General features: G+C 28.9%; 3 protein-coding genes and 1 long non-coding RNA gene across 4 annotated transcripts in view; 2 read left to right on the forward strand and 2 right to left on the reverse strand.

Annotated features, from left to right (window-relative positions):
* The window catches only part of LOC149888907 (uncharacterized), a 280,117-nt gene that overhangs the window by 136,703 nt on the left and 121,023 nt on the right, over positions 1-22,391 (reverse strand). The window lies entirely within an intron of this gene.
* Positions 6,344-20,909, forward strand: LOC145184217 (uncharacterized). The gene is made up of 20 exons (XM_090087947.1): positions 6,344-6,448; positions 9,019-9,903; positions 10,002-10,103; positions 11,066-11,174; positions 11,307-11,472; positions 11,681-11,873; positions 12,014-12,056; positions 13,263-13,330; positions 13,736-13,816; positions 13,962-14,039; positions 14,156-14,248; positions 14,333-14,410; positions 14,495-14,569; positions 14,742-14,879; positions 14,961-16,554; positions 16,960-17,013; positions 17,099-17,155; positions 17,288-17,374; positions 18,683-18,775; positions 20,557-20,909. Exons 2-20 carry the CDS (start codon positions 9,850-9,852, stop codon positions 20,685-20,687), a joined length of 3,294 nt encoding a protein of 1,097 aa, XP_089944073.1. The 5' UTR covers positions 6,344-6,448; positions 9,019-9,849; the 3' UTR covers positions 20,688-20,909.
* Positions 8,374-12,871, reverse strand: LOC149888917 (uncharacterized). The gene is made up of 3 exons (XR_016452642.1): positions 12,426-12,871; positions 10,013-10,195; positions 8,374-9,054 (listed from the first exon to the last, which is right to left on the reverse strand). It is a non-coding gene; the product is annotated as an uncharacterized LOC149888917 (long non-coding RNA).
* On the forward strand, positions 9,067-9,840 carry LOC149888918 (serine/threonine-protein kinase B-raf-like). Its single transcript, XM_090087567.1, has one exon. The coding sequence runs from the start codon at positions 9,067-9,069 to the stop codon at positions 9,838-9,840; it is 774 nt and encodes a 257-aa protein (XP_089943693.1).

Consider the following 22,391-nt stretch of genomic DNA (forward strand, 5'->3'; position numbering starts at 1 on the left):
AACGTATGCCTTACGTAATAGTACCAATAAAATACAACAATGAGCGGAAACTAAAAACTTTATTGCTACGAAATTATCCTGAATTAGCAATTAAAAATTCGGGAAATTTCTAATAAAACTATTTATAAGTAAAGTCTTGTATTGTAAAAAGAGTATACCAAAACTTCTATAGAATTTTATTAAATATATTAATTGTAATTTATATAATATATTATTAAATAAAATCTTCTTAAATATTTTGTGGTTCATTCTCGGGTACAACCGATTTTACCCGATTCAAAAAAACATTTTATGTTGAATTGCTATCTACTTAGTATTTACACAATAAACGTTTAATAAACTAAAATTTTAAACTTTGATAAGTCTAAAATTGTATTTTAACTTTAATTTTAGCCAAATTCTTTCCAGCCGACTAGTACAAATTAGGTTTTTTATTGTTTTATAGTCATGGTTTTTTACTACGTAATAAATAATTCTTCCGCGGAAGAATTGACACGGAAAAGATGAGATATTTGGAAAAATAATGAAGAAATTGTTAAAATAGTACGGTTAACATTTTGTTTTATTTTCAGGCCTTAAACGCATCATGAAAAATCTCCTTTTGGCTCTTCGTTTCGTCATCATTAATTTTTTTATGTTGGTTCTTCAACTTTTCAAGACATTAACATTTTTATTTAAGAAGAATTATTATGTTTAACTGTTTGTGTTACTAAAGTTAATTTTCATATATATTGGGGAAAATCCTAGCATGTTGAAATCCAGTCATTGCATGGAAACCGATGAAAGCCACACTCAGATGAAGATTTTTCTTCATCCTTGTTCTTGCATTAAACCAGAAAATTAACTTATTTGCTTTTTTAGAAATTTTCATTTATACTGTTACTTCCGTTAAAAATAAAATATACCACTAGAATTGAAATTTTGTTTTGTTGTTTTTCGCAAAATGATATTAAACGTTTTTTCTCTTAAAACTTTATCATTCTCAGGATAAGAACCCAAAATAAAAAAAGAAAGAATAATTTCGGACTGTATGTAAGTTATTTGTTTAAGAAAAAGCAGAAAATAAATGGAGCTATTGTTTTACTTCTTTTTATAAAAAAAAAATCTGATTTAAAAATTTTTATTTATTTACTGGAACTTTTGGTTCGATTGTAAGTTTGCTTTTTGGAAGAGCGACCCAAATACGCTATGGCCTATTTAAAACTGATTTACTCTACATACTTCGCCAATGGTGTAACTCCGCTACAGCTTAAGTAGTTAAATCATAAGCAAAATATGAAACTGATATCTTAAAAAATGGGCCTTTTTTGAATTAAAGTAAAGCACGACACATTTTTTTAAATGGCTCTGTATTTCTGCAGAGTTTTATTGTAAAGAGACATGTTATTTGCGCCCCTACTCTTTCTAGCCCCCCCCCCCCCCCCCCAGATTAAATAAGTTGTCTACGGCCATGAGTAGGGAGTTTTGTCACGTGACATTTTATCGCGGAAAAAAATATATCGAACGTTTTTGAAAAACTTCGTCCAAAAAACGCAACAAATGATTTTATGTAGGTGTCGAAGAATGAAAACCCACCCTTGAAAATAAATAGTATATATGTATATACAGATGTTATTTTTTTTAGAAAAGGTTGCACTACAATAATTTTTGGGGGACATCGTTTTGCTTTAGAATTGATAAAGTTATTTAACTTTAAATGTTTCAGTTTTGTTTATATACAAGTAAATTAAGCTAATTCTTTCGTCCCCACATAAAAATAGATTCTGCAACTATTCATTTATTATGTCAATCAGTTTTTTTGTTTGTTTTTGGCAGTCTAATAGGGTGGGTTTTTTTGTTTTCTAAGTGGAAATTTTATAAATTTCCCCCGTCTTTAGATATTTATTGTTAACGCAACTTTTTACGCAAGAAAAAAAAGATAAAGTTTTTTTTTTTCTAGGCGCCAAAAGTTTAACGAGAAACGTTAAGAAAATATTTCATAAAAGTATATGAATTGAAAATATTAAAACACGAATATCTTTGGAACTAAATAAGCTACAGAAGTGGTTGAAACCATTTTGAAAATAAAATATATTAAGGAATCCAATGCATTTTAAATAAAAAAGATTTACATCGGCTATAAAAATTGCCTAAGCTCCCTACCATGAGTTAATGTTTTTAAAATCAGAGATATTTTTAATCTTCATTTTTAGTTCATAAATTCTGTTTGCTACACTAGCGTTATGTAATGGTTTTTTTCAAGTTTTTGTTCAACACTTGTTGATTTTTATTGTGAATTTGTTTTTTAATTTTTAAGTGGAAATATAATTCCTCCCCCCCCCCCTCCCCCTTTCTTTCTGAAACAGCCTCTTGGTTCCAACAGCCCTCCTCAATGGTCCAACAAATGTTGTAATAAATATTTTTTACTAAATATCATTTTTTTGACTAAATTTTTTTACTAAATTTTTACTACATTTTTTTTACTAAATAGAATTGTATTTTTATTTAAAAAATTTATAACTAAAAGATCACTTTTTATTGCTTAAATATTACTGTATGTATTACCATTTATTTTTAACAGTCATAGAGCAGGGTTTTTATGCAAAATAATATCTAGTGAAGAAAATAAAGCTACGCTAAATAACAAACAACTATCAAAATAAAAATTAAATTTAATGTGACTATTTTTAACATACAAACCTATTGCATATTTAAAAAAAATCACATTAAAAACACTAAAAATTACAATTGCACCAATTTCCTTTTGATCAATCTGTTACCAATCTGGAAATATTTTTGTAGAAGAACTATTTGGATTTCATTAAGACCAAAACAGAAATTTCGCAATGCAGTGTTACCAATACAGAGATTTTTATTTAGGAGAGCGTGATGAAAAGTTTAATTTTAAATTAAAATTATTGTAACATTCCTCCACTAAAAAATCATCGATTCGCAAGTGTCAGTTACTTTCACGGCATTGGCTAGCAAAGTAAATAACTGACAGCTGCCTCCGATGCATATTTAATTAACGGTATTTGAATGTCTCCGCGTTGTTAACATAATACATGTTTGTTTTTTTTATATAAGAAACTAAGCAAACGGACCAGCACTAAAAAGTTTTTTATTTTAAGAGTACTTTTATACATTTCTAGTACTAAACGTTTCTTAAGTATTAAAAGAGAGAAAAGGTAAATAAATTCAATTTGAAAACATGTTAACATATAAGATAAAATGTTTTACAAAAAAAAAAAAGGAAGTGTAAAATATCTTAAAACTATTAATAACTTTAGTTTGTAACCTTAATATATTACTGTTAAAAAATATTTGGTACTTTAAAGATTTCCGTCAAATTTCTAATAAGCACGGCGATAAACTTTATTTTCATAAACTTAAATGAGTTTGTTTCGTTACGTAAGCTTCTATATCAAACTTTCCATAAATTTGAATGTTATGGCGAGTTAAAAAGAAACTGGCGTTAGGGTGTTAATTAAACTGATATTTTAAAAGCTCAACGAGTTTATAGCACACTGTAAAAAAAAAAAGGTTTCGCAAAAAGTTTTTTACACTCGCATAAGGTTTTCTACCACTAGAAAACCTTTTGGTTTTTACACACCACGTGTAAAAAACCTTTTGCGAAACCTTTTTTTTTTTACAGTGTAGGTTGAGGGTCTGGAGACTGTTTGGTTAGAAAAGGGCGAGGTCTTTGGGCTATTTGGTTAAAACTGGGCAAGGTTAATCGTTAAAGGGTTAAGGTTGTGTTTACCGTCTTCAGTATATTTTATTCTACAATACAACTCAATAAATGTTCTATTTTTGTGTAGTTAGGTTAGCACTCTTTTATTCATTGCGTTTATAAAATACAAGTAATATTTTCTTATTCTTTTTGAAGTGTTTTACTGTTTTTATCAATTACTTCTCTATTTCTTCTTCTTCTTTATTTGAAACGGCAAAAGTTTTGCTTACTTATTTTAAATTTTTCTTCTGATTTCTGTTTAATTCTTTACTTCTTCTGTTTATCAAAAGTTACTTCTTCTTTTTCTCCTTTGTTCACTTATAAAACTTCTTGTTTATCCAAAAACTCTTTAACCACAAAAATTCTCTCTCTAAAAATTCTTCTCAAAAAACTTTTTTCAAAATTCTTTTTTACTTCCCTTTAAAACTATCTATTTTACCTCTATAAATTTCCGTCTCCCTCTCCATAAACCTTTTTTTTTTTGAGCTTTTACAGTGTTTGCTTGTTTTCGATACCTATTCATCATTTATTTACATGACGGGGTGATGAGTTTTTGTGTTTACGTCTCTTCTCAGTTGTTTTTAACTTTTCTTCTTTCCGCTTTATCATTTACTTACATGATATATTGAAGAGTCATCGTGTGTACGTCTTTTCCCAGTCGTTGTTTTTAACTTCCCTTCTTTTCTTTTTTTGTTTTTAACTTTTCTGCTTTTTTAACTTCTCTTTCTGTTTTGTCATTTATTTATATAGCAGGTTTACGAGTCATTGTAAGTACGTCTATTCCGATCGTTGTTTTTAATTTAATACTCTATCCTCGCAATATAAAAACTTCAGTTCAAACTTCATATAAAAATGATTAAAATGTCTTTTGTTTATCAAAAATCTTTAGCTTTATCTTTAGTAAAAATTGAAATTTTGCCCAATTCAATCCTCTTTTACCCACTCTTAAGTGTAAAGTTCCGCTACTGTGAGACAACACGCTGAGAAAATATTCAAAACATTAAAAAAGTGTATGTAAATTCTGGTGCTTAGTATTTTTTATTTCATTTTATGTCATTGCTTAGAATGATGAACTAATGAATACTAAAATTAAAAGAGTATTTAGTAATTGAAAACAGTAATTGACACTGTGCTTATCCGTAAGAATGATCTGAAAAATATTAGGATTTTCGATATTCGAACTTCAAGTTTATAAAATATTTGTAGTGAAGCACAAGATGAAACTAAAAACTTTTTCCTAAATGTCATTGATTACCTTTATGAAAGTTTTGAATATTAAAACTAAAATGTACATAACACACCTCACCCAAAGAAATTCTCTATTCTACTTATTCTGGTTGAACTTTTAATAGAATTTACACATCACTGCAATTTACTAGTGAATCACTATTTGCAATCGATTGTGTTTTGCAATATTTTTATTAACAATGAATATATTAACATCAATATTAAGTAACGAGAGTCGTTCCTTACTTATTTGGCACGAAACGAACTCACGTTATTCTTTTTTAACACGTGAAACTCATTTTAGAGAATTATGTTTATTTAAAACCAAATTTTTATTTTAATCGCTTTTCATAATAAAAAACCATTAATTATACTAAATATGTACACTAATAAAAACTTTTTAATAAAAAGTTTTTCATCTCAATTTTATGTTTTTTAGCATTTTTTTCAGAACGCGAGTTTTCAACCTCCCGGCAAAAGTATCTTGAAAACCATTTGACCAATTTACATGAAATTTTCAGGAAGTGTTCCTCTATAAAGATCTATACAATGAACAGACAACATTTTCAAAGCATTTTTTAAATAGAAGAAAGTTTAAAAAATGTTTATCGTTTGTTTACAAAAACCGTCTCCTTATTGGATACCCAAGTAGCAACGCTCGTATGGACCTGTACCGGCTACGCCAGTTCTGGCGATCCAATTAAGGGACATTAAATACCTGGACCATATTTGAGCCGATGTGCATTGCGGTACTACGCCAGACCTGGTCATGTTCCGCAGTCAGAACCGAATCGTTGTTGAGCCACATAAACGTTGCTATTTGGGTAGATCTATCTTTCAACTATAAAGAAAAAATCAGCTAAAAATATTATTTTAATCGACTGCAATCTTTGCCAGGAAGTGGGAACTAGTTCACTTTTTTCTTTATTTCCAAGTTTTTGTGGCAACGTGGTGCCATAGTTAGTGATAAAAACTTCTTAAAGTTTAATATGCTTTATTTTGAAACGTGTGTGTTTAATTTGAAACTTTGTTAATGTTTTACTTTAGAAAATAATTTTTTGGCTTTTCCCCATAGTTTTACGCAATAAGCGAAGACACTCTAGGGCTTGATAAACTTATAATTAAATCGGTGGCGACAAACGTCAGTGAAACAATTCGAACTTTCCCTCACGATGACGCAAACATTATCAACGACATTTTTTCAAAAATTTTAAGTGAGAACTCAAAAATATTTACCAAAAAAACATGAAATTATTTAGACCTTGAAGAGTATGTTAATATTTACAGTTTTTGAAAAAATGTAAATATTAACATATTTCAACATTTTTTTACAGATAGTCTTTATAGAAATATTTCTTAGAAATTCGAATATCGAACTTTAGAATATTAACAACTGCCCAAACCAGTTTTTATAAGTTTCGGATATTTTTGCAGGAACATGATTTTTAAACGTGTCTTTCATTCAATCAAAACGTGAAGCGAAAGTAAAAAACTTTTTTCTTTATTAAGGTAAAAGTTATTTTTGCAAATTTAAAATAATTTTAAATAGAGGGGAGGGGGGGGGGCAGCTTTAAAGGGGGGCAGCTTTAAAAAAATGAATTTTTATTGCGTTTTTGTATTTAAACTTAATAAAGCTAAATATTTTGTAAAGATAAAATTTACCGTTGCAGCTGTCATCTGTCTTTCCAGCCATTTGGCATTAACTGGACAAAATATGTGATGGTTTGTTTTTGAGGACAAATCGTAAACATTTCGACATAAAGTTGTAAGATTTTCCTGACCGCGTTTCTAATCCGTGAGATGTTTAATATCATTTTAAGATAATTCATAACATTTACAATTAAACAGAAAATGTCAATAATTGAGATAATTTTGTTCGGAAAAATGATTGTTTATTATTTAAAATGATTTTGGGGCAGTTTTAAATCAAATGAATGGGGCACCTTTGAGTCGCTGTTTAAATTTCTCGTATTTTATTGCTTGATTATTACAGCCTGAACTTTGATTACTTTGAAATTATAAAAAAAAGAGAGTGACAGAAGTCATAGAGGAAAATGTAAGAAATGCTGTTCTCCAAGTTGCAAATGGATAAATGAGGCCAAACGAGAATAAAGAAGCGTAAAAATTTATTAAGACCAAGTTAGGTTTGACAACTAAATATACTGTCGCATAAGTATTTAGTAAAAACGAGGAAATAATGTTAAGAGACTACCAAGTAAGAAGCTCTAAAATGAATTATGGCTTGACAAATGAACGAGCAAAAGAACTTAATCCATTTCCATTTACCGGTATAATCGTATTTTTTTGAATTTTAACCCTTTGAACTCCTAATTTTTTTTTTAATTACCTAAAAGGAAAAACTTGACAAAATATATGTATTTTGCATATTCGGAATATTCAGAATGAGATTATATATTATAGATATTAAGTATTTAAAAGAAAAAAAAAATACATTTGATAATTAAAATAATTTTTAAATTTTGTGTTACTAAAATGTCGAGTCTAACTCGACATAGGGGTTGGTTGAAGCAATATGTCGAGCCAAACTCGACAAAGGAGTGGAAAGGGTTAAGGTTTAGTTATCTTTGTAAGTTTTATTTTTTTAAAAATTTGCCTCTATTTACAGCTTAAATAGCTTTATATAACTTTCGTTTAATCTACTCTTTAGAGTGATTATAAGATAGTATAGAGAAAATAACTGATTTTTACTATTAGAAACTTAAACTTAATAAAATTTAAAAATAAATCAATGGTCTGTTTAAAAAAAAAGAATTTAATCACTTTTCATTTGCCAAAGATAATTCAAAGCTGCCCCAGATGTATTCAAAGCTCCCTCAGGTTGGGGCAGATTTAAACATTTTCACGCATATTCAAGGAATAAGAATTCTAACTTAATGTTTAGCTCAGAACTCATTAAAACAATACAGTTTTATTCCTTATTCATTGCTTTGACTAATCAGAAGAAAAAAAGTGCTTCGAATAATTAAAATATTGATTTATAAAAAACGTTTAAAAAACACTCAAAGCTCCCCCCCTCTCCCCTACATATAAAAAACTTCATATTTTATTCTTAATTAAAAAAAAACAAGTAAAATATATTTTGAGTTTACAATAACAAATTATTAGTGAACTAAACCTCTTTTTTTTGCAAACCGTCAGGTTAGAATTATTCTGTTCTATCTCCCATTTTAAACGTTGGGAGAAAAGGAATTTTTAATTTTACTAAGTAATGATCACTTTTAAAATACATTTTATTTTTAAATTTTTTTTTCCTAAATAGTTTCTTTAAACATAAATTATTTTAAAAATAAGTTACTTTTTAAAAAAGTAATTGTAAAATTTTAAGTAATCTTTACTTATAGAAAAAAATCTAAGACTTTCTTTCAACGTTTAAAATGGGAGATAGAACAAAATAATTCTAACCAGACTAAACATAAACATTAAAAAAAAAAATTTCGTTATCATGTATCATAAAAAATGAAGTTAAAATAGCAAAAATTAACAGTTTAGTTAAAGCTACTAGTTCTCACTTAAAAACTGATTGTTCAAAAAAAAAAAAAAGTATTGGTGTTAGGTAAGCATAAGTCGCAGAAGTCTCGTATGTACGATAATACCATAAACGGTACTTCGAAGTTGTTATCGAAAAAATCAGTCCTTCCGAAACCGATCCCAATTCTGTATCTTTATTGTAAAAAATGACCTATCCTGTGACCACACGATACTTCCCGTAACGAGACTCCGATGGTTAGTGATACGTCAGTGATTCCCAAAGTGGGGCGCGCGCCCGCCGGTGGAGCGTAAAGAACTTTCAGGGGGCAATTATAAAATTGCAAAGTAAAACCGATATTGCAAATAAAAACCATTGTTAACCATGTTTTTTAATTTGCACTCTTTAATTTTTTTTATTTATTTTACAAATCATCGAATTTCGTTTCCAAATTTTTTAATTGTCATTGAAAAATCACATTTGAGAAAAATTCCACTTTGAATTTTTCATAAAAAAAGATATTGAAACAGATATTTCATAAGTATGGATAAAAAATCACCATACTTTAGTTAATAATTTATTTCAATTTTAGATAATGGCTACATTCTCATTAAAATCACTGTCGGACCTAGAATGTAAAATGAAAGATTTTTTGATAGATATTCCGCTTAGTTTCAGTATAAAGATAGGCGAAGGGACATCCGCATCTATTTTTAAATTTGAGCCAAAAGGAGAGCCGCTTGCTGTAAAAATCTTTAAGCAACCACTATCCAAGAAGAAAACACTGCAGGTAGCAGACAAATTACGCGAACTAGTTTGCCCTCATCTCGTAGTGTTTAGAGGATATTCATTACGACCATCAGCATTTATATTTGAGTACTGTGGAGTAAATGTTGGAGATGAATGTATAAACAATGTATCTCAACTGATCAAAATTTTTAATGACAACGATCATTACGTATTAAATGAGAGGTTAGACATCATCAAACAAGCTGCCATGGGTTTAAAAACATTACACAACAGCGGTGTTATACACAGAGACTTTAAACCATCTAACCTTTTGGTCACTGGAACATTGAGCAAACTATGTGTTAAATTATCCGACTTTGATGACATTTCATTAATACAGGACACTATTAATGCCACCCTAACGAATAAATCTTTTTTATTGGGAATGACTTTAGCTTACACAGCACCGGAAATCTGCAAACAGGAAGTTAAAGGCCCATCTTTTAAGTCAGACATTTATTCCTGGGCAATGTCATCTTACGAAGTTCTTTCTGGATATGATAGCCCTTGGGTCAATATAATACCTATTCTTAATGATTCTCTCCTAATAGAGGCACTGCGTCAATATAAACGACCTAATATAAACGATTTGAAACAATTTTACACTTTTAATGATGAACTTTAGGTTTTGAAAATGATTTGCAATGCCTGGGACTCAGATCCAGAAGTCAGAAACAATATTGATAAGGTAGGATTATTGGAATTTTCAAGTAGGATGGAAAAAAATTTGAAGTTAATAAAATTAAAGAGAAAGGAAATCTTCCAACTTAAATTCTTTTTTCTTAGATTCTACTAACCTTAAATAAAGATAGAAGAAACAAAAAACAGCCTCAAGCAATGAAAATAAAACCAACAAAAAAAACCTATCCTCTCAATGAACGTAGACAGGTATAAAGAAATTTTAATATTAAAACAACTTTTTTAACCATCAAATATTTTCATAAGCACATTTTCTTTGGAAGGGTTTTATCTTTACCATCCTAAAATAAAATAATTGAATTATTGAAATCATAAAGCAGTATTTCTTGTTTTCTCTAGAATTTAAGAGCCCATTTTGCTTAAATATTAATAAAACTGAATTTACTTTAAAATCAAGTGACATTAACATGAATTAATTTAAATGTCATTATCATTAATGAAAACTTTAATTAAATTCAGAAATATTTGCAATATTTGTACCTTTAACTACTTTCTTCACTTTTATTAACTAAAAGTAATGAATTTAAATGATTAAATTTAAAAAAGAAAGAACCAAAATACAAGTAAACAAAAACTTTGACAGTAACAATTTCTAAGTTGAAAAACAAAACCTTTTACATGATAACATCAAAAAATTAGCCACAAATTTATGTCCATATAAAAAAATATGGATCAATTTTTACTTTACTCAAAGAAAGTCAACTCATTTGTGTATGGTTATTTAGAAATTCAGTCTGAGCTTTATTTAAAACCAGTCTGTAAATTTGCAATTTTTATAAAAGAGAGTAGATTATTATATACCTTAAAATTTTTATTTTCTAGTTAACTACTTCTTTCAGAAAATAGCTAAATAAAATGATTACACTAAAACTATTACACTTATAATTACACATATTAAACCAGAGAACATAAAAAAATGGAATATACTTATAGCCTCTGGAACACTGGAAAAGCAAAGGCAAAAGTTTAATTTATTGCTTCACCTATTTTTTCACTACTTAGTAACTTGTAAGCTTTATCTGGTGCTTAAAACAACAGTTGGACAAAACAATCCTGAAGCTACCAATAACTAATATGAAATTACCAAAAACTAAGGAGTTTTAATCCATTCTGCGATTTGTGGTTAAATATTTAAAATGTTTTTGTTTAAGTTATCACAGAAAAAGGCTCGCTTTATTCAAAATGATAATGCAGTAAAGTTTTACAATAGCAAATCTGATCCTAAAAATCTTGAAAAACGATACATAGATGAATACAAAGGTAGGATAAGTTATAAGTTTGTTAAATGATATAGCAATACATTTTTTGGTACAATATATTTTGGTATAATATATTTTTCTAATTGATATAAATTTAATTAGTATAATATTTAAAGAAGCACAAACCATTTAGGATACGGAATCTTCACTAAAACAGAAATTGGCAAAGATGAATTTGTTGCTGTTTACCGAGGAGTGTTAAAAAAAAAGAATCAAATGAAGGAGCTTGAAGAAATATATGCAAATGAAGGCTATGGGTCTTATGTCTTTAGTTTCAAACACAATGATGAAGCATACTGGCAAGATAGCATTTTTTAAGCAAAAAATATTATTAAACTATATAAACTATTGATTTTTTCATTTTTAAATTTTAATAATGGAGGATATTTCTAAATTTTAAATATAACAGAAAACTCACTGGGCCTATCAAAATAGATGGAGATTTTCAAGATGCTCTAAAATAAAACTTTCTAAACCAATTGAGAATTTTTTTATTAAAATATTTAGTATTGATGCAACTGAAGATGATGGTTCTCTTGGGAGGCTAGTTAATGATTCTAAATATTTCCCCAACTGTAAAATGCAAAAATTAACCATAAAAAACATCCCATTTCTTTGCCTTTTCTCAATAAGAAAGATTGAAAAATTTGAAGAAATTACCTATTCTTATGGGGAAGATAATCTGGAGTGGCATGCAGCTGTGAGTGGAATTTTGTTTTTTTAAAACACATTCAAAATAAATACTTTGATTTACATTTCATTTATAAGTTGATTTCTTTTTTAAAGAACTCTTTTAGTTGTAAAAGTTGATAGAAGCATTAACTTTTATGTTTTATGAAGGAAAAGATGGTGTACCAAAAGTTTAAAGAAGGAAAAAGAAAAAGTTAGTGTAAAAATTTTTTTTAGTATTCAGAGTAAAATTTAATAACAGTAAAAAAAGTATCTTTAATTTTCATAATGCATATTATTTAGAAAATATAATTTTTGTTTAAAAAAAGACATTTATTTTAAAGCAAGTATGTTTGTGAAATAAGATTTATTCAAATAAAAAATTTGAAAAATTTAATTCGCAGATTTCATGTGAAAAATTGAAAAATTCAATTCGCAAATATCCTGTGAGTTTTTGGGCGCCAATTATTACATTTTTCAATATCCTATTTAAACTCAATCTTTTTTTGAGGCTGACAAAGATGAATTTAAGTTTATATCAAAGTCGGAAAGTAATAATAAAAATTAACTTTATGTGACTTACCCAAATAATTTCTGAAAATTACTTTCATATTAAAAAGTTAATTAACAATTAAATAACTTAGCATATGTAATAAAAATTTATTAAATATTATGAAAACTTAATAGTATTTTGAAAGTAAAAATACTTTTGACTTCCGCGCCATACTCTTCACTTGATTCAATGTAATGCTGATAATTCAAAATTTTTCTTTAAAAACACGCGTGAATGTATCCATACGGTCCGTAAGATGGGTTTCTTTAAAAGAACAAAATTTGTTGTTTAGTTGTTTAAAGAAAAAAATTTGTTTTAACTTGAAACAAAAATGGCGTGAAAAAAACAAAAACCCGTACTGTTTTAAATTAGACTAAAATTCATGTGAAAAACTCGTGTTAAGTGAAGAAATTAGTTTTTAAAAGTTATAACCATGTGAAGTTGACATTTCTCCAAAAAGAAAATATTGTAAACTTTACATGGTCGCCATTTCTAAATGATAAGAAAATTTTTTCAACAAAAACTTCTCCAGTTTCCAATCTCTCCTTTTTTTCATAGCACTTTAAAGGGTGCTTTATTCTAATAGGATATAGTTTATAAACTTTATTTTGTATTAGGCCTAATTTATAGTTTGTTAATTAATGCGGAGTATAAAAAGTAACAAAAAACTTCTTAAGAAACAAAACAAAATGGTAAATGAACAACAATTTTATTTTCTCAACCAGATTTGGGAATCTTATATGTATGGTTTTTAATTAAAAAATTAAGATTAAAAATCTATAAACTTATAAACTATAAATTAATAAAGATTAAAAATCTATAAACAACTGATAAATAGCAATTAACCTGAATCATATTTAATTACAGAACAAGAATCGAATATTCAAGTAGTTGGTTTAGTTGACGGCAATAAAACCAGTTTTCCAATCACGGAGGTAATTTTTGAAAACTTTTTTTATTTAATGTATTTTAAATTATTTTGAACTTTTACTTAAGTATTTTTGTATCGAAGACAAACTTTGCATAATGATATTTACAGCTTATTTTGAGGACTATCATCAATTTGCATCATTTTACTTCTTCAGCCAAGGACCATGGCCATTTATTTAAGGTTGTTTTTGCTCGCTCTTTGTAACACACAATCTTGACTAATTAAAAACAAAAAAAAAACAAACATCCCATCAGGCAATTCACTAATCGCCGTCTAGTTTTCTTAATAATCCAAATCGAAGAAGATAAACAAAAAAAAAAAATTTTGAGGTTTTGAGCCAAGAATTTTTCTTGTTACCTTGGGACGAAATGTTTTGAATTAAAAAAAGTCATTTATTATTTCTTAACAGAACAATAATAAAAGTGATTCAAATTTAATGGCAACGGAAGCTGATGATGTAATTGACTTTGTTATCAGTACTTTTGTCCAGGTATTTTTTTTAAAACTGATTCTTAATTGTTTTCTAATAGAGTTGTTTATAAAGAAAAAGTAAATTTAGTTGTTTTAAATTAAACATAACAAAATTGTTTTAATATTTAAAAAGATTATTTAGATAAGCTTTGGTGTAATTTCAGAACTTTATCAATAATTCAGTACATCCTGAGTCAAGTCATGTAGGCAGTACAGTAAATGATATATCAGCGGAATCTCAGGTGAAAAATAATACAAGCCACTTTTAGAATCAAAATTATGTTATGGACCTTAATGAGTCTTGCATTCTTTGACTAATTTCTTAAACTTCTTAAAGTGATTTTTCGCATTACTTTAGAACGTTATTAGTAATTCAAAGAGTATTGAAATTATTGAAGTAAGTAATCTCATCAATGATGAATGGGAAGAAGAAAAAGTTGAAGAGTCTCAGGTTTCAAATTTAATTAACAAATATAACTTTTTTTTTTCAAAGAATTCCTAACCTTATTCAAAATAACGCTTTCTTTTATTTTAGAATATAATAATTGGTTCAACGAACCGTGGATTAAGTGAACTTAGTAGTGTTGTTAATGGTCTTTCAGAAGAAACTCAGGTTAAAAAATGAACTGATTTCTCCTTTAGAGGCAAAGTTTAAGTTTAATATAAATTCTTTAATTTTTATTTCGTGTTATTTTAGGTCTTTATAAGTAGTTCAACTAATCCTGGGTCAAGTCATTCAAATACTACAGTTAATGATATATTGGAATCTCAGGTAAAAAAAAAATAGTTTAATGAAATTTTTTTAAAATGAATTCTATAAGTATAGATATATATATTTATATGAATATACATACATATATATATATATATATATATATATATATATATATATATATATATATATATATATATATATATATATATATATATACATATATGTATAGACTTCAAGAAAAGATTCCGAGATCTCCTTGCTTTCAACAGAAATTCCCGAAAACTTATATTTCACGGGTACATCACATAATAAAGACGAAATGGTTAACGAAGAAGTAGTAAATAAAAACACACAAAAAGTTAAGAAAGTAAGTTTAGCAATATTAGCTAGCTGATTTTAGTCTAACCAATGAATACAATTGCATACCAAGTTTCATGTTATTTTTTAGGGCCCCATTAAAATAAAAAGAGTATGTTTTATATGTGGTAAATCATTTCGTAGACTTTCACGACATATTACAAAAAAACATAAAAATAACGAAGAAGTGAAAATCGCTTTACAAAAACCGAAAATAGAGCGTAACCGGCTATTTCAGTGTTTTAAAAGAAACGGTATTCATAAATTTAATCTGGAACAAATTAACTTAAAAATTCCTCGTTTTGAAAGAGAGCGGAGTCAGCGAAAGTGTGAAAGTCTTGTAATGTGCTCGTTGTGTCATGGCTTTTATTCAAAATCATACTACTCCCGTCACATGAAGGTATGTGGAAAAGACTCTTCGACTTCAAAATGTGCAATACCAGTTGAAATCCTTGCTGATAAATCACAAGAAGGACTCAATGAAAGTTTTAAAACTGAAATCTTGCAAGTAATTAGAGATGATCCTATCGGCATCATTGCAAAAAGTGACCAAACAATTTTGATGATTGGGTCGCTACTATACGAAAAAGTAAGAAGAAAACTTAGTAAGAAAAGCGAAGTTCAAAACTCTGTTAGAAATGACATGAGGCGACTTAGTCATCTTTATTCCTATTTCAAAAGCAATCAAGTTAAGGAAGTTTATTGCAATGCTGCCGATTTGTTTCTTCGCCATAATTTTAATTCTTTAAAACTTGCAATTGAGGTTTATACAGATACATATTCCGAAAAACAAAAGTCTGGGTTAAAAGCCGCATTATATTACTTAATTTCTGGTAGTGCAAAAAAATGTATCGGGAGTTTTTTAGCTAAAGACAATGATGATTCAGCTAAATCAATTTCTGACTTTGTAGTTCTTTTAGAACTTCGCAAAGAAGAAATATTTGGAGATGCCACTTATGATTTAAATGAAAGAAGAAATGTAAACTTAAAAAAACCATCTAAACTCCCAATTGAATCAGATATTAGAATGATTCGTGATCATACAATATCTGTCATGAAAAAGTACGAAAATGATAATTTTGTGCTATGGGATCTTCATGCATACGTTGAGTTACGTGATGTTGCATGTACAAGGCTTGTGCTATTTAATGGCAGGCGTGGCGGTGAGCCTGCCCGTCTCTTGTTACGTGAGTGGACTGAAGCTGCAAATGGTGCATGGCTAGATGATCAACGTTCTGAAGAACTAACAGAAACAAACCTGAAAATTACCTACCAAAGTGGCAAAGGTTCAAATCATCTTGTGCCTGTTCTAATCCCTGAAGATACTGTCCGAGCTATGGAAATTTTATGTGATCCAGTTATTAGAAAGGAAGTTGGAATTCTTGAGTCTAATGTTTATGCTTTTCCAAGTTGTCACAGTTCAGAAAAGCATTGCTCAGGCTGGCATAGTTTAACCAATGTTTGTGATAAATTGCCAATAATAAACAAGTCCAGATTAACTGGTACAACAAATAGACATAGATTGAGCACCCTTATGGCTGCAATAAATCTAAGTGATGTTGAAAAAAGTTTAGTGTTTAAACATTTTGGCCATAGCAAAGATATAAATGAAAACATTTATCAAGCTCCAGCCGCTCACCAACAAATACTGTCTACAGGAAAACACTTATTGGCTATTGATACAGGTATATATTACTTTCTTTACCACATGTTGAAGTTCTGAAATTAAAAACTGAAAAATTATATGATATTTAAAACTAGAAAAAAAGCGTTTACTTTTAAATTAACAAAATGAAAAACTACTTTTTATCAGCAAAATTGAAAATGACTAATTCTGGTTGTCACTCTTTAAAATACCTCAATAGAAATAAGTTTTCAATTAGTTGATTAGAACTAGAGTTAATTATTTCTTTTGTAAAGCTTTGTTCGATAAAAAAATATTTATTTCTCTCGGAGGTTTGTTGAGATTGAATCGGGAAAGAAGCAGAACTTATGTTTTTCTATAATACTTTCGCTTTCCACTTTTTCTAAAATAAAGTTTAATAAAACTTTTTCTGAAATGGTTGTTACAATATTTGTTAACATTACAGGAGGTAACGGAAAAATGGATCTTAAACGCAAGAAAGCCAGTTTTATTCAAATAGGTGAAATTTTATATTCATTTTCAAATTTTGAACTTTTATTTTTAATAAAAGAACTACATCTACGTTTATATTTCACTTTGAGTAGCAGATGCTAATGGAGAAAAAAATGTAATTGAGAATGACCCTGCTGATCATTTAACTGGCAAGTTTTGATTTTCATTAATGAAAAATTTTTATTTTAAAAGGATTAAATTTTAATAATTACGTTTCTTAACCTTCTTATCATTTGATTATATAAAATATAATAGTTATATTTAATAGCCTTTGCATCTAGAAAAACCGTTAAAAAGGCAACATATCTTTAAAGAATTTTACAACTCAAGTGAGGAACTGGCTAGTTCTTCCGCTCAAAAATTAGAAGGTAAGTTTACATATTTTTCATGTACTAACGAAACCTTTATTTCATTTCACTTTGAACCTTATAATTTAAAGTATATCAAATCTGATATACTTTACTGCTTAAATTTAAACATGTAAATAAAACTTGTTTATGTTTCACTAAACAAATAGCTAAAACATGTTTGAAGAATATTGTTGGTTAAAAGATTAGACACTAGATTTTTTTATAAAATATTGAAGAGAGAGGAAACATGTCCCTTTTGTGACTTCACAAACCTCTCCCCTTCCCCGCTTCCTTTTACCTTGATTTCAACAGTTCGTTTAAGCTTTTAAAATATTTAGCATTTATTGGGTTGGAATGAAAGTGAGAAAAAAATGGATCCCATCCTTCTTGAAGCTGCCTGGCTGCGCCTCGAAAAATTTAGAAATGTTGGCTTAGTAAATTCATGTACATCCCATAACACTAACACATGACCTTCTTTTTTTGGGATCTGTTTTAGTGTCAATCTACCTTCATGTGTGGTTTACATAAAGCACCCACTTCTCATCGCCAGTGAATAAATGATCTAACCGGTCAAAGCGTTGCTTTATGGATAGCAAGAATGTGCAGATCTCCAAGCGCATGTCATTGTCATGAAGTGTCAGACTGTGGGGAACCCTAATCCCCAACTTCAGAACCTTTCCCAATCAATGAAGACAGTACAGCACTGATGTGTGAGAACATCAAAGTGTGGAGGCTATACACCACTACTGAGTCTTGGATCCTCATCCACCAGTTTGCGCAACGCTTCAGAATCAACTTCAGTTGGACGACCAAACTCTGAACGATCCTCGAGTTCGAAGTCAATGGACTAAAAACGTTGAAACTAAATTTGATATGTGCATTTGATAATGCTATCTTGGTCTAGAACTTGGCATATGTTATGTTTGGCCTCACAAGCAGAATGAACGACCTGGAACTCATACAAGATGCAGTGTTGAATATGAAATTTCTGATCTTACATTTTATATCAAGTGAATTACCTCTACTCGCAAACGCAAAAGAACTTTCTTTCCAAACCAATAACACAGTTTGATCTACTTATAACTATACTACTTTGTAAATTAAACAGGAATTTATTAAGAATCGTTTAGATTCATTATTGGATTTGTCAATTTTTGTATTGAAATCTCAATTAATGTGTTGATATGTCAAAATATCGAGTGAGATTTAATTTTTTTAAACGTTATTTAAAAATAGTTATTTTGATTATTAAATAATAAAATTCAATAATTTTTAAAACAATTTTTTTGTGAAGTTAATTAATTTTTAACTATATGTTTTATTCAGAAAGAGTATATACTCACTGGTCAACAGAACAAGAAGAATTATTGGAGGAAATGTTTGGAAAATATATTAGAGATAAAAACCTAGGATGGCCCAGTGAGTAAAATAAGTTAACACAGTTAATTGTTTTTAAATAATTATTTACATAAAAACTGTCAATTTTACAACTACATATATAAAATATATAATAAATATAAAACTCTCTTAAAATATATAATAAATATAAAATTATATATTAAATAGAGCAATAGATCTTTTAATGTTTTAATTTTACATAACTATGTAAAATTAAAACAATAAAAGATCTATTGCTCTATATTCATAATTCTTACGTATTTTATTGGGTTCAAAGATATATACATGTATATATATTTATATACTAGCAAAGCATATTTATATATATATATATATATATATATATATATATATATATATATATATATATATATATATATATATATATATATATATATATATATATATATATATATATATGTATGTATATGTAATCTTTATGCATATATACAGGGTAACCAGAAAAAACGGAGATAAACATTTTTAATCATTTTTTATCAAACCAACAAAAATCAAGTAAAACAACGATGAATAACAACAACATGGACCTTCCGCAATAATATACTCAGCCGGTTTCGAAGTGGCCTCCTCCCGCGGCGATACATAAGCCCAAACGCGTCTTGAATTTTTCAGCGATGGGTCGCAGGTCTTCTGGCGACAATCGATCCTATTCCCGGCGCAGCGATTGCTTCAGCGACTCCAAACTTATGTGGCGTGTGGCACAGGCCCTGGCCTCCAAAATTGACCACACGCTGTAACCCATCGGGTTGGAATCCGGCGAGTAGGGCGGCCTTTCCGAAGACGCGATGAAGTCTGGAAAATGGGTCCGACACCAGTATTGAGTCGTTTTCGCCTTGTGAGCAGGGGCAGAGTCAGCAGCACTTCGGCGATGTGAATTGGAACGTCCAATTCACATCGCCGAATTGCTGTTGGGCCCACGGAAGTACCACAGTCTCGAGAATGTCGCCTCGGTAAACTTCTTGGTTGATTTTGACTCCTTGATCCACGAAAACGAGGGGGGTCTTACCGCTAGCGCAGATTCCGCCCCAGACCATGTCGGACTGCGGATTTTGGCGGTGTTCGACAATGGCCGACGTGCCGGGAGCCTCAGCGGACCAGCACCTGTCGTTTTGGTGATTGTATGCCTGCTCGACGGTAAACAGCTTCTCGTCTGTGAACAGGATGCGCTCCCATCGCTGAGCAGTGGCCCAACGCTTGAGTTGGCAACATCTCTGGAGCCGCACACGTTTGTTTTCATCGGTGAGCAATTAAACTTTTTGGAGCTTGTAAGGTATGAGGTTAAGCTCCCTTTTTGCCATTTGTCGCACCGATTCACATTTCATTCCGGTTTCACGGGCGATTTTTCGCATGAAGACCCTCGAATTTCGCTTGACTCGCTTCCTGATGATCTGGCGGTTGGCGGACGTGTTGACGGTGCGTCTTCTACCACTTCCTGGACGGCGACCATCGTGGCCGAGCTCCTTGAAACGATTGACGGCCTTGGACACAGTTTGCTTAGGCACATTAAGCAAGCAAACAATATCACATTGACGCATTCCTTTACGAAACAACTCCAAAATTGCCCTACGTATATTTGACATTCTAAAAATATCATATATTTTAGAGATATGAAGCTAAGAACATATATATACTAAACATAAAAACATGGAGAATCCGAAAACCAATAAAATTAATTGGATATCGTAAAAAACTTTATTATCAGGACATATTAAATTTTGTCTCCGTTTTTTCTGTTCACCCTGTATATAGATACATATACAAAGGTTTTTTTTTTCATTTAGAGTCCGATGATATGAAAATCTTCTGTAACCAAACTGGGATTCGAGAGAAAACTCTAAGAAACAAAATTAACAATGAAAGAACGAAGTGGACAGCCATAAAAAAAAAAAGAAAAGCAGAACTTAACATTTAAATATTTTTGATTTTATGCTAGCTTAAATTAAAAATTAATTAATACAAAATACCTTATAATTTATAAATAAGGGCTGACTTAACATAAGTGTAACATAAAGCTCCCCTAATTAAAATTTAACTGTTAAAAAGCGACTATTTGGCTTAAATTCATTTATAGTATATTTCCTAGAAATAAGATAGAATACGGTATAATAAATCAGATAAATAAATACATTAAATAAAATTTTAAATAAAATCCCTTTTTCTTAAACTTTAACACATGTAGAATATTTTAATATCTCACGGTAAATTATTTTTAATTTTCATTTAAATGATTATTCAACTAAAACTTTTTATGGTTACTTTTTAAAATTTACTTTACCTTCTGTAGATAACTGTAGTTTAAGCTGTAACTTGTTTTTATTAATGCCATATTTTTATAGTAAGGTTTTAAGTTTCTTTTACTTATTGCCGAGTTCTGAAAAAATTAGTACAATAAACAAAAACATATAAAAAAAGTTTTTATTTAGAGTCTGATAAACTCTTTATTTAGGCAATATAAACAATTGCTACTCTTTTTGCGCTTATGAAAGCATCTCGAACCTCCGCGTGGTTATTACTTTCGTCTATTGTCTATTTTTTTCATGTTTACCAAGTCTAAAAACTAAAGACTTTTGTTCTTTTACAAATTAGGTTTATCTGTTTATAAACATTCGAATATTTGTTCGATTCATTTAAAATTAACTCATTAGAATTTGTGTCACTTTTTTGTTTTTAAAGTTCGAAATACAGGTTTTATGCCTCTTTTACGGTTAAATAAATTTTGGATGAATATCATCTGTTTATTCTAACCCCCTCCCCCCTTACTGTTTTGAAAATAATGGGGATTTTCAAAGCCTATATTTTTCAGACAAGGAATAAGCTTTTAAAAAATGATTAAACTATTTTCATAATTGCCATTCGGTTATACAGTTAATAATCATACGCGTTTCAAAAAAACTAAAAAAGAAAAGTTTTAAGTTAGCATTAGCGTTATATTTTTCCGTTAACAAAAAATAATAAAGAATAAAGTAGTTCATCCATTAGTCATTAAAAAGAAAACTAATTCAAAAAATTTGATATACTTAGACTTAGTTAAAAGATTTCAGAAAAGAGTTTGCCCATTACATAATACTATTTTGTTTCAACCCTTGAAGATAATTCGCAAAATTTCTATTCGGTTTATTCTGGCAAAGTTATTTTTCAAAAGCAACAAATTTATGTATGAATATAAACTTGTCACACCAAAAGCTTCATTGTTTCAAACCCATAAAGAGTTCTATTATTCTATTATATTCTATTACATTGTATAATTCGGTTTAATTTAAGACTGATATAGAAATTTTGCTTTATTCATTTATATTCGTTATTAAACTGAAGTAACCTCTTTTTTAGTTTTTCATACTTACCCCTTCCGCCATACCCTCGTCATCGGAGAATCTCCTCCGTTTATTTTGTTACTCTTTTTATAATAAAGACTCGAATACTAATTAACAATTCGATGTAGAGCATGAGTCCACTTTAAGTCAATCTAACGTTATTATTTACGTTAAGTGGAATCTTTGTTGATAATAAAACGCTAAGTGGACTTTTTTTTTTAAAAAAAGTATTTTTGGTAAATTTTATTCTTTTTAACTCAATACTCATCTCACAATACTTTTCAACTTGATTTTATTCAATATCA

The sequence above is a fragment of the Hydra viridissima genome, unplaced genomic scaffold, assembly GCF_058129835.1.
Source record: "Hydra viridissima isolate aposymbiotic clone 2 unplaced genomic scaffold, HvirCarnegie_v1 scaffold_5, whole genome shotgun sequence".
Taxonomy (NCBI): Eukaryota; Metazoa; Cnidaria; class Hydrozoa; order Anthoathecata; family Hydridae; genus Hydra; species Hydra viridissima.

What these genes read in the sequence shown, in the direction of transcription:
- LOC149888918 (XM_090087567.1), top strand. Translation starts at nt 9,067, where the DNA reads ATGAAAGATTTTTTGATAGATATTCCGCTTAGTTTCAGTATAAAGATA.
- LOC145184217 (XM_090087947.1), top strand. Translation starts at nt 9,850, where the DNA reads ATGATTTGCAATGCCTGGGACTCAGATCCAGAAGTCAGAAACAATATT. An exon ending in ATATATCAGCGGAATCTCAG is followed by an intron (nt 14,040 to 14,155) that starts GTGAAAAATAAT and finishes GCATTACTTTAG; the next exon opens with AACGTTATTAGTAATTCAAA. An exon ending in TAAAAACCTAGGATGGCCCA is followed by an intron (nt 18,776 to 20,556) that starts GTGAGTAAAATA and finishes TTTTTCATTTAG; the next exon opens with AGTCCGATGATATGAAAATC.